The 12,603-nt window shown below is 41.9% G+C and overlaps 1 protein-coding gene across 1 annotated transcript; it reads right to left on the reverse strand.

The window, feature by feature from the left end:
• Positions 1 to 2,459: 2,459 nt before the first annotated feature.
• Positions 2,460 to 12,585, reverse strand: LOC308330520 (protocadherin-17-like; the record flags this gene model as incomplete). Its single annotated transcript, XM_080785411.1, has 4 exons — positions 2,460 to 3,037; positions 8,587 to 8,756; positions 8,918 to 8,976; positions 10,117 to 12,585. The coding sequence occupies 4 exons, from the start codon at positions 12,583 to 12,585 to the stop codon at positions 2,460 to 2,462; spliced, it is 3,276 nt and encodes a 1,091-aa protein (XP_080641537.1).
• Between the last annotated feature and the right edge of the window lie 18 nt (positions 12,586 to 12,603).

Genomic DNA, 12,603 nt, shown 5'->3' on the forward strand with positions numbered 1-12,603 from the left:
TTTTGTCAAGCAGAAAGTACTGTAGCGGTGTGTTAATTAAGAAAGAGGTGGCTTCAAAGAAAACATTTTGCATAATTAGGACTGAAGTGGGAATTTAACCTGTTTTTCCCCACCCTTAAGAGGTATGTTAATAATCCAAGGGGTAAATGTTACACCAAATGGTTTTCAGCTCCGATTCCACTTGACATTCTGCTCACCTGTTTCCATTTGCAGCAAACTGAAGCTGTGGGACTGATGTGAAGAAAATAATGTGATGTTACTGTCTGTATTTCAAAAGGATGAGTTGCTGTGACCCACGCAATTTCCCTATTTCAACTTATGCAGATGAGCTCATCAGAGCTGCTTGCTGATATGAGACATCTAGGTCTGGAATTGTGTCAATACCAGCACCAAAACAAATGCAAATCAAATTCCAAATTAATGTTTTTCCCTGAGGAGAAACTGAGCCGTACTTATAGTCAGTTCCCAGAAGATGACAGGATTCTGTTACCCAGAACACACACAAAACAAGGCACTCTCGAGCCACTCACTGTGAGATGGGGTACAAAGAGTCACTGCTTCTTAAGGTGGAGGAATGTTAAGTGAAGTGGAACACCCATTATATTTGTTTGTGTGTGTGCAATGTGCATGTGTGAGATTGATATGCTTAAAAAAAAATTCAAGCCATTTCTATATTTGCATGTGACTTTTGTCTGGTGATCTATCACACTAAACATGCACGAGATTATACATAAAATTCACTGCACACAGATTATGACAAGAACATGATCTTGGACGTGATCCAGCCGCTCTGAGTCGTGACGTGCTTGTCAGAGGGACAATTAGGTTCCATGCTGCTGGAGTGCATAAGTGACAGTCACAGGCGAATAACAGGTTCTGTTTGGAAAAAGATTAACCAGTGGATGGATTGAAACGGTTGGTGCAGCCTGCTACTGTTTATGACCTTTCGTCAATGCGCTTTCCCCACAACAAAAACACTGATTGCAACTGCTAGTAGCTGCTCATTGCAAGTGGTTTTGTGTGTGTCGTCGGCAAATGTTGCGTTCGTATTGCATCATTGCCTTTAAATTCCAAAATCAGTGGGATCACTCTTCCTTTAAGCCTGTGATCTTGTCTGTTTTGATTTGATGTTTAATGAGGTGTGCTGCCCGCAGGGCTGAGTTGAACACCTCTTCAGGTACAGTACTACATCATCTACCCACTTTATTTGCACACCATTTATACAATTAGTAGTAAAAGATGCCTTTTGTGTGGTATTAACTTGTCCTGATTAGTTGTTACAGTTCTATATACTTTCCACGTAGGCTATACTGTATGTGCCACGCTTGCTGGGTTTGCGTTGCTGACGGTAAATTAAACATGAATCTTGTTGTCATGCGATGATGACATCGCATGACACCATGGAAACAGAAGTACAATTCCATATAAAAAAAAACATACATATGAACAATTTCCGCAATTTCGATTTCCGCAATTTCCGTAATTTCCATTTCCGCGGAAATGGAAATTGCGGAAATTGCGGGAATCGAAATTGCGGAAATTGTGCAATTGCGGAAATGTTAATTACGGAAATTGCGCGCAATTTCTGCAATTAACATTTCCGCAATTTGGCAATTTCCGCAATTTCCGTAATTTCCATTTCCGCGGAAATGGAAATTACGGAAATTGCGGAAATCTCAGTCCTAATTGCGGCAATTTCCGCAATTTCCACAATTTCCGCAATTTCCATTTCCGCAATTTCATATTTATAGATAAAAATAATACCATTCCATGCACGCAAGAAGCCATGTGTATACAAATTTAATAAAACACACAACAACACTTACAGTAGCCCACATTCACTTGTAAGCTCAGCTTATTTGCACAGAAACTGCAGAGGACAACAATAAAATACAAATACATTCTTAAAAAACAGTTTTAAGGAACCTCAAATGGTTTTTATGAAAAGGGACATCCCCTGTTGCACCACCATAAGACAGTTCATAAGACACTTCACTTTTGTATTGGACGTCACTGATATGTATTTCAATTGCCTGCAATATTCAAAGAGATGTTTCTCATACACTACGCGGGGACAAAAAGCATCACTGTACAAAAGCAGACAGGACTCAATAGCTACAGTAGCAATTCATTCAACAGCCTCACAAAATCGGAGCTTGAAATGTGTAAAATACAGACATCTAATTGACAGGTACAATACACCATGGAACATTTGAAGTCAGGTAAGCAATGATTTTCTCCCCATACCATCATAGCAGTCAAGGACACACTTATTTCACCTTAACACAACAGGTCACAAACAAAAAACAAAACAAAAACATACAAAGCAGGTGGTTTTTGGTTATACAATGCGTGTCTGAACCCTCAGTGGGTCAAAGGAAATCACCTCTTGGCCATTAATCTGTGATATCATTATCACACCCCCTGTCAGGTGTGAGCAAGCAGGATCAGATGACCTGTCAGTTCCCTGTGTCCCGCGGGTCACGCATGCACTCCACCCCCCCACACTCCTGGCTGATGACAGAGCTGTGAATGAGGCTGCTGGACAGGGACTTGGGCCTGAGCTCGGAGGTCATGTAGGTAGGCTCCTCCAGTTCTGTGTGCGGTGGAGAGCACTGGCCATCTGGAGGTCCGTATGCACTGCTGTCTGAGCCCACATCCCTCTCTTCCTTGGAGCCTTGGTCGGGCAAGTCTAGGGGCACGCTCTTCTTGGTGGGACTACTAGACGCAGATGGACTCTCCTGCAGTGGTGGGCTCAGAGCACGCTGGGATTTTAAGTAGGGTTTGACGTTGGCCACTAAGATTGTACTGTCCCGCTGCTCCTTGCCAAACGTGCTGAGGGTTTTTCTGCTGCCGCGGCTGATGGTGCCATAAATCTCTGTCTCTACCATGGCCTCCATTCCCACAGGGATGAAAAGGTTGGTGCGATTATCGCCACTGTCTGCTTGGCTTCCTACCCGTAATTTTGGCATCCAGCATCTGTCAGAATGTCCCAGTGCACGACATTCATCAGTGCAGTGGACTGATTTGTCCTGCCCTACAAAAACAGTTATAAAGTTGTTAGTGTACATAACGGGGGAAAGGGGAAAACAGCTTGACACAAAATACATTTCATATTTAGTCAAGTTGGAGAAAGAAATTAGGCCAAATTTCAAGAACGTTAGGTCCCATAACTAAGAGATCCCATAATATAAAGTAATTTATCTTTCAACATAAAAATACAGACTTCTAATGCAAACTAATTGCAAACTAATGCAAACTAATGCAAACTAATTACTAATTACACTCGTGAGCTTGTTGCACCAGCTGTGAGTGAGTTCACAAATAGCTATGTAGCGAAGTCATTCTGATTTACAAGAATATCCCACGCAGCACCCCACGGCCCACACACGCACACTATGAAAAAATAAGCAAACATTTTCACAAACCACTTACATCATTAGCATACAATACTAATTACAAGAACTGCATGCGTTTTCCACACATGCAATAACATTATTAAATTAATTTACCATACATACAAATTGAGTAAAAACGACTTTCGAGATCCAGGATATGAAACAAATAAATTATTTTGCTAAGTGGCCGATAATTGCTGGACAGAGGAGCACATTATCTCTTTGACAGTGCTTGGCTGTTCATCGTACCAAAGATTTTATATCCTGATCAGCAGGGAAATGTCTAGGGCTGTCACGATCATGAAATGATACTTGACGATTAATTGGCATGCAAATAATTGCTATTAACGATTGCTAATTAATTGTCTTTTTGGCATTTATCATTGGAATATATAAAATAATACATTTACATTTACATAAGACAATGTCTTACTCTTTTGATATGACGGAGAAATTTTATTCTAATCCTTATTTTCTTTTAATTACAGAAGTGTATTTCAAAATGTACAGTATAGCATTGCATTTTTGCACCACCATATAATATGCAAATAGATATTGTTACATGCACAGTGCAAACCACCAGAATTCTATTCTCTGCTGGGATCATAAGATCAAGAGAAAATATGCATTTGAGTTCAAAATGCATTTTACATCAAAAGGGAGAGCAAAACGAAGTATGGAAGAACTGCAACACAGATTCCACACATTGCAACTGGTGATCGGAAGCATCTCCAGCACAGATTACAGTTTTGTGACCTGTGCATTCGTTTTTTCTGTCTTACTTCTATTATCAGAGGTATTTGTATGTATTTATTATCCCTGAACGTGCACAAGGCCATAGCACTAAACAAAACAGTACAGAGAAGTATCTATTCCAGAGCTACAGTACCTATCGCACTATATAAGAGAACAATCAAGATGACAGTGACACAAAGAGATGCATGTGCTTAGAAGGTTCCAGATAAACACGCTAGTGTATTTTGGTCACTGCTGTTGCCTGACTATACAACCATAAATAATAGAGGTAATATAATGATACTCCTATATGGGTAGAGTATACAATTATTATTCTTAATGCCTAAAAACTACATAATTTTATTTTTCCTTTCACTTGAATGGAAAAATGGTTTAAGTGTGGGATTCAGTCCACTTTTGTAGACATATCCACACATAAAGGCTCAAAACATCAGACCTATGTGTTCACACATCTTAACAATATATCAATATTTAGAGAAACCACATTTGCACCTATTGCTGCGTTCACAGTTGTGGCGACGAAAGCTACAAATGACCAAGCGTGGCCATAGCTGACCACACTTGGTCACGCCAGTGGTTCTCAAACATTTTCATGTCAAGGACCCCCTAATTGATAATGATATGTATTTGTCCACAGACCCTCATTTGAAAATATGAGCCAAAAGAGAAGATTTGTGTATAAAATGTTCAAAGTTATTAAAACAATTCCTATAGTCGATCTACAAGCTCACAACCCTGAAGCATAAAATAGAGAAAAGGTGCATGGTAAAACAGATTTTGATGCTATATTAACTAATTTTGCTGGAGAGCCTGGAACCTCCTCAAGGATCCCACTTTGAGTACCACTGGGCTACTCTTGTTGAAGTGATGCTCAAGCCACACTGCATAAATCAAAATGGTAGGGTTAAACACTAACTGCTTCAACTGGTTAACAGCGAGAATACACGTTTCTTCCATTCACGGCACAGGCAGGAATTGTGGGGAACGAGATTGACGCTTCACTGCATTATTGGAACGCTGAAAAAAGTTGAAGCCAACTATTTTGTCGCATGTCACGCCCATCATACAGTGCTAAGTGTCAGGCATCAGTTTGTAGTTTCTTGTCACTAGCTTCCATTGAAAATGACTTGTAGCCTGTTGCTTTGTCACCGCTACTGTGCACGCAGCATAAGATACAGTTGATAAGTGGATGATCATGAAGGCTCGTTAAAATGAGATATACCGCTTTGGGTTTAGAAAAAGGCAAAAGTGACAAATGTGACAAGAAAATGGTTAGCAATGTGACATTGCTGGATATTATTATTATTAAGTTTAGGCTATGTTGAGTAGTTTCTATGAAAAAGTTACAATTTAGAGATGGTCTATTAGTGTACATTGTATACTGCCGATTGTATTGTTTCTAGCATATTGTATTAGTTTCCATATTGTATAGTTTCTTTATGCTCATCATTATACCTTTTATATTTTGAGAAAATAGTCGTCCATAGTTTGTAAATGTTTCAGCATGGTTCAATACATCAGTGTAAATGTTTCAGCATGGTTCAATACATCAGTGTAATGCACCAGACTCACCCAGACACATTTCTGTGCAAATATACCTGGCAATAGACTGAATTCTGATTCTGACTGAAATCATCCTGGACCTTGACCAAAGTTAAAAAAGCTTAGCAATAGAAATGTGCTTCCATCTTGTTCAATTTCTTGTTCATCCTTTCAATTTCCGATCCGCTCCGTCCCCCTTACAACACTAAATCATTTAATAATAGGTATAGAATTAGAGGTTATTCAACGTTTAATATTTTACTGCACACCAGGGCATTCTAAATAGAAAGAATGAAAATCTAGCAACATACCAACTGTGTCTCTACTTTCTTTTTCCCCCCTATTTTTTTCTTTTTTGTTGCAAATACATATATTCATAAGCTGGTAGTAATCATTGCAGGTGCATTCATTACCTGTATCAAAGCAGTAGGGAAACTGAGGAGGTTGATAAAGGTTACAGTACAGTACAGTAGTTAAGCTATGGGCCGTTGTATTTAGGTGTTTGGAGCGATGGTGATTCATTAGGCGGTATTTCATTTTAGATAATGGTGCTTTGCTGACAAAAAAAAGTAATATACTCAATTTTGTTTCAATAACTATTCTTGTTGTTTGCATAGTTTCACTTCACCTGGGGTGAGTTGTGCACATTCCGTACCCACTACATTTCCCACACAGGTGTGTGGGGGCAGCTGCACATGTGTGTGGGTGAGTTCTGTGTATAGGTGATGTTATCTACAACGACACTGCATAATGCAGATCTTCCCTCCTGCAGTCGACAGCCAGTGATACCATTTCATGTTTGACTTGCCAAACCCAAGAGAACAAATTCAGACTGACCATTGTTTTTGCTTTTTAACAGCATTTCCTAATATGGTCAGTCACTGTCTGGAAATAAACTACCTGTATTCCAATGGGTTCCAATGTTATGATTTAGTTACAAGCTCTTGTTACTAGTTTTCATTGGATAAATATTTATAAAACCCACAGACCTATACACTTTCAACCTGGTGTCTCTATTTTGGATATTAAAGTCGAAGATTTTCAAAAATCTACAAGCTCACAATGATGCAACACATTGTGAGCATGTAGATCACCTGCTTTCACTACTTTTGCTCGTCTCTGTCATGGCACAAAGTATAAAGTATGTACATGTATGTATGAATAAACATTAAAAGATGAAATGAGAGATATATATATATATATATATATATTATATATATACATACATATATATAAAATATGGAACTTCCTTGCTTCCTTGCCGCAATCAACAGGCAGTGATAGCATTTCATCTTTGACTTGCCAAACCCAAGGGAATGAATTCAGACTGACCATTGGTTTTGCTTTTTAACAACATTTCCCACATGCAAAGAGAGAATGTCGGGGGAAAAGCAGTAGCACAAGCCATTAATATTAAATGCAATGCCCCACTTCTTTGCATTTCTCTTATCTTATAAATGCAGGCATATAAATTAACTGACATTCCAGTCATGCAAGCATCGGCACTGTGTGTAAATCCTGCTCTGCACATATGAAACATCTCTTATAATATATCTCCATTTGATTGGCCTTTGAACTTGGGTTAAGAAATCAGATTCAGAAATGTGCAACATTGTGATTGAATTTACACCTCCCACAGAGCAGGTTTGGCGTGCCGTGATTGGCTGGCTGCGCTCACACACGCACACGCACACGCACACACACACACACACACACACACACACACACACACACACACACACACACACACACACACACACACACACACACACACGCACGCACGCACACACACACACACTCATATTTCTTTTTGGCACTAGAGTGTTCTTAACCTTAGTCTCCTGAGCTTGCCACAAACTAACAGTTCATAGCCATGCAAATGGTGTGGGAAGTACTGCATAGGGACCTGTAGGGACCTACAGTATTCTATACCAAGGGCGTCTGTCTCTCACACAGGGAAATGAGAGACAACACCAGTTCACACAAGTCCAACATTATCTTTTCCATGGAATACACACCAACCATAATGCGTAGTGTATTTTTCCCATACACATTTTCAATACAAAAGGTTATCCACGTGAAATTGCTAAATATATAAATCCCTACTGTCACAGTGTCATGTTTGAAAGGGCCGTGAATGTCTGTAAGAGATTCACAGTCATCAACGATTACACCACGGGCAGGGTGGATCATTTAAATCATTTTTTCTTTTGTTCTTTTTCTGTTCTTTTTGTTTTTTGTTTTGTTTTGTTTTTTGTTTTTTTTGGGGGGGGGGGCATGAAACATTTCTATTTTTGCTTTCCACAGTAATGCTAAATTCCTTTCGGAAGACACAAACAGCAGAAAAGTCTCTGTTAGTTGATCAAATGTATTCAAGTGAAAGGTGGAAACAAGTGTCATGTTTCATGCTTTCTTTTTTGCACTGAAAGTGTCTGTCACATGCACTTTCTTGTCTCCGTTATGTCATTTTCAAGACATGGATACGCAGAGTTCACATACAAATAATGACGTGATCAAAAGAGACAGCCAACGCACGTACAAAATCTCAGACAGTTGATTGTGTTCTTCTTCAGCCAACTGACTTTTATCCTAACTATTGTCTGCTTTCCACTCCGGTTCCGTCGCAACATCTTGGCAACACACTCATGATTACTGCAATGGTACCTGCTGCAGCTGCCTTGGAGAGCTAAGATTTCATTCCACGAAGAGCATTATTATGTCGATAATAGTGAAACATCTGCCTGGGTATAGCATTACCAAGACGGGGGCAGTAACAAGTACACATGCACACGGGGCACCAGGCTTAATATGAACAGTATGAATAAGGATCTGATACAAGAATCAGTTAGGCATCTTCAAGTTGTCAGACAGAGAGGGTGCGTCCACTTACCCTGTTCAAGAGCCTGGCCATTAACCGCTGTTGCTTTCATCTTGAGGGCCTCCCTAGCAGACGTGTCGCAGTGTGAGCCTTTATTAGTATCCTGGTCACTATCAGCCTGGTCACTATCACCATGGCCACTGTCTCGGAGGCTTGCACGTTCTGCATCCTTAAATGTTGAGCTGCAGCAGAGAGAGAGAGAGGGAGAGAGGGACAGAGAGTACACAAAACCCACCGGAGCATCTCTGTAAGCGCTCCTATTTGACAAGTCATGGTCAGATTGTCTGATATAGAGATGAATGTAAATGCAGTGGCCAGGGAAGCCATTGGTTAGAGCCCTTACCTTTGAACAAATGGCTGCCTGTTTCCAACATAATTGGGCTCCGAAGGAAAATTATCGGTCTGAAAATGAGAGGAGAAATATGTTGCTTGTTTGCCAACTCAGATTGTTCCCCGCACGGGGCTGAGAATTTTGTGAGCTTGAAGTATCCTTCCGATCTGAATCACGTGGAAATCCTTGAAACGTATTAATACAATGTTTCCGTCACACAACAGCTGCCAACAGCAGCAGCATTGATAAGCACAAATATTCCTCATGACCATATGTGTCTTTGGCAAGGCAAAGCAGTAATGCATTATCCACTGTCATCTGCATGCATTTCCCCCCTCTATCTTCTTGAGAGTAATGTGTTTGTGTTTTTTCACACCCACATGCCCTAGCAACTGGTGACAGTGCCAGGCCTTGTCATCTGTGTTATCATCTCTAAATGAGTCTGTCTCTGAGACTGGCCTAGATATCCACATCATTTATAAAATAAAATAAATAATGCTACAAGACCTCTACTTGTATAAATAACCCAGCCATTGCTACAAGGAAGGGCTGGAAACCCTATTATAGGCCTTACCCTGCCAAATTTGGATCCGGATTGGTGGAACTGGCCCATGTTTGCCGGAGGGCAAGAAACACGATTGTAAGGTTATGCTGTGTGCATCTATCTGTCTGGCTCACGCCGGTTAGGTAATGTGATCGGACAAGCTGCTCAAACACCTGTCCAATCCCACGTTTGTGGCAAGGTTTTGGTTTCACTCGATAGTGGTGGACCTGGCAGGGGCACAGCAGTCTTGTCCAAGACTCACACTGTTTGCATGTCTAACTGAAAGTACTTTCTGATTATGAAGACCACCTGTACTGTCTTGAGGGAGGACACTCCTAATGGACCATTTTCAAATCCCTCCTACGCCCCCCCCCCACCTCAGCATGACTCAAAGCGCCATGAATGCAGATGAATAGCCTAGTGACACTGCCTCTTCAGCAGTATATGTGACACTTCGATGGCATATATGATGCTATATCTCCTAAATGTATTTGATAGTGTGACAGTGTCATAACAGAAAAAAGAGAGCATGTCTGATTGCAGTATTTTCTCTATTTTCCCCCCTTTCTATTCCATTGCCTTTTCTTTTGAGAGATTTGTACAGGAAAGCAGAGCGAGCTGATAAGAGAGAATAAAGGCCAGATAACGCACACAGCGTGCTCCTTACCTGTATCACTGACATCCTATTCACTGGAGTGTCAGTGCTGAGCCCAGCGAAGCTGGTGTGGCAGGCTGCCCGTGGGACCGTAAGGCTGTTTGGCGTGGTTTTAAGGTACATGACCTCTGACCTGGGTAAGGTCAGGGGCAGGGGACTCTGGTAGTCAAAGCAGATGGGCGAGGTGATCAGCGAGGGGCTGCTGACCACGTTCATTCGGCTCGCCGAGTCCCGCTCTTCCATCTCACTCTGCACGAGCATGATGTCACTCTTGTTGATCCTCTTCTTTTTGCCTTTCCCCGCTGGAGGATTGGAGTACTCAGCCATGCGGCAGTTATAATTCCCAGTCTCCTTATCTTGATGCTTGGACTTGACAGCGATCGCAGTCATGACTGCTAAGAGCATGACGGAGATGATGCAAAGGGTAACTATGAGCGGCAGGGACACATCCCAGGACTGCTGCTCCCCACCGGCCCGGGAGCCCCCGCCCACCACTGCATCCGAATTCGCCTTGATGATCAGCTTCGCCACGGCAGACAACGGCGGTTTGCCGTGGTCGGTGACCTTCACGACCAACTCAACCACCGAAGCCACCTCCTCCCAAAGAGCGTGGGCCGTCCTGACCTCCCCCGCCACGGGGTCCATCTCGAACAGGTGATCCTCGTTTCCCTCGGCGATCTCATAGGTCAGGTGGCCACTTTCACCGTGGTCATGGTCCACGGCTTTGACGGTGGCCACGATGTAACCTATGCCCACGTTTCTAGGCACCGGGATTTCCGCAGTGTCATTCTGCAGGAGCGGTAGAATTATAACTGGAAGATTGTCATTGACATCGAGGACACTGACCCTGACTGTGGAGGTGCTTTCCATATGTGGAGACCCTGCATCTTTAGCTTGAACTTTGAACTCAAAGAATTTAGTCTGTTCATAATTGAAAGACCTCGAGGCATATATGGCTCCATTAGTAGGATTAACAGACACATAGGTATACACTGAAACATCTCCGATGTGCGATGGCAGAATATAGTAAGACACAGTTCCATTGCGGCCTATATCTGGATCGTGGGCTAGGACAGAACCTAAATATTCTCCTGGGATGTTGTTCTCAGGCACCTGAAGTACGTATACTGACTTTGTAAATCGTGGTGCATTATCATTCTCATCCAATATCTTAACAGAAAATGACTTGGTGTAGTTCAGTGAGGGGATTCCATTGTCTCTGGCAACGATTGTAACATTGTATTCGTCTTTCAGCTCCCTGTCTAAAGGTCTGTCTGTAAGCAATGTGTAGAAATTATCATTGTTTTCCTGCAGTCTAAATGGCACATTTCCCAATACTCTGCACTGGAGCTGTCCATTTCTCCCGGAGTCTTTATCTGTGACTCGCACCAATGCAATGACAGATTCTGGAGGTGCTGCCTCACTGATGGCACCCTGGCGGACAGACACAAAACTTATTATTGGCCAATTATCATTTTTGTCAAGAACTTTGACGGTTATTTTACAGTGGCCTGGTATTGGGTTGGGCCCAAGGTCCTTCGCCTGCACGTCAAACTCAATGATTGGATTCTCCTCATAGTCAATTTCTCCCTGAATCTTGATGACACCAGTGCTGGCGTCAATGGAAAATAAATCTTGCATTCTCTCTGATGCATATCCAGAAAAAGAATAGACCACCTGTCCATTACTCCCTTCATCTTGATCGGTTGCATTCAAGTCTATGAGTACTTTACCAGGTGGTGAATTTTCAGGAATCTCTATCACATATGAAGATTTTTCAAATACAGGGCTATTATCATTTGAATCAGTCACTCTAACATTGATTTGCATGGAACCTGATCTTGGATATTCACCTCCATCAATTGCTGTTAATAAGAGGGTGTGATGACTCTGGTCCTCCCTGTCCAATGGTCTCTGAACAACCAGCTCTGGATATATAGTTCCGTCACCCCTCACTTTCAGATCCAAAGAAAATGTATTGTAGTCATCTCTGGTGACCTGGTAAGTTTTTATTCCGTTTTCTCCTGAATCCGAGTCGTGCGCAATTGTCAGAGGGAAGCGCGTACCTGCAGCTGCATTTTCTGAAATATCAATGTTAATATGATCTGATGGGAAACTGGGCGAGTTGTCATTTATGTCCAGTATATCAATCTTGATCATACATATTTCTTTGTCGTTGGCAAACACTTCCATGGAAAGCTGACACTTTGGGTTGCGCCTGCATAACGTCTCCCTGTCAATCCTTTGTTTGGTGAAGATCAGTCCACTCTCCTGGTCAACATCCACCAGATGTGGAGCAGAATTTTCCAAAACTCGAAAGTTCGATTTTTTCCCTCTCTCGATAGCACCATATCCGGCATCTTTTGCTATATTCCCGATGACAGTGCCTGGCCCCTGCTCCTCCGGAACAGAATAATTAAGATTTTTCAATGTTAGGGCTTTGACCCACAAGAGAAAGAAAAAGGGGGCAGAAAGACGCATCCCGTCAAATATGCGGTA

This window comes from Protomyctophum bolini (assembly GCF_963924005.1).
Source record: "Protomyctophum bolini genome assembly, chromosome: 16".
NCBI classification, from domain to species: Eukaryota; Metazoa; Chordata; class Actinopteri; order Myctophiformes; family Myctophidae; genus Protomyctophum; species Protomyctophum bolini.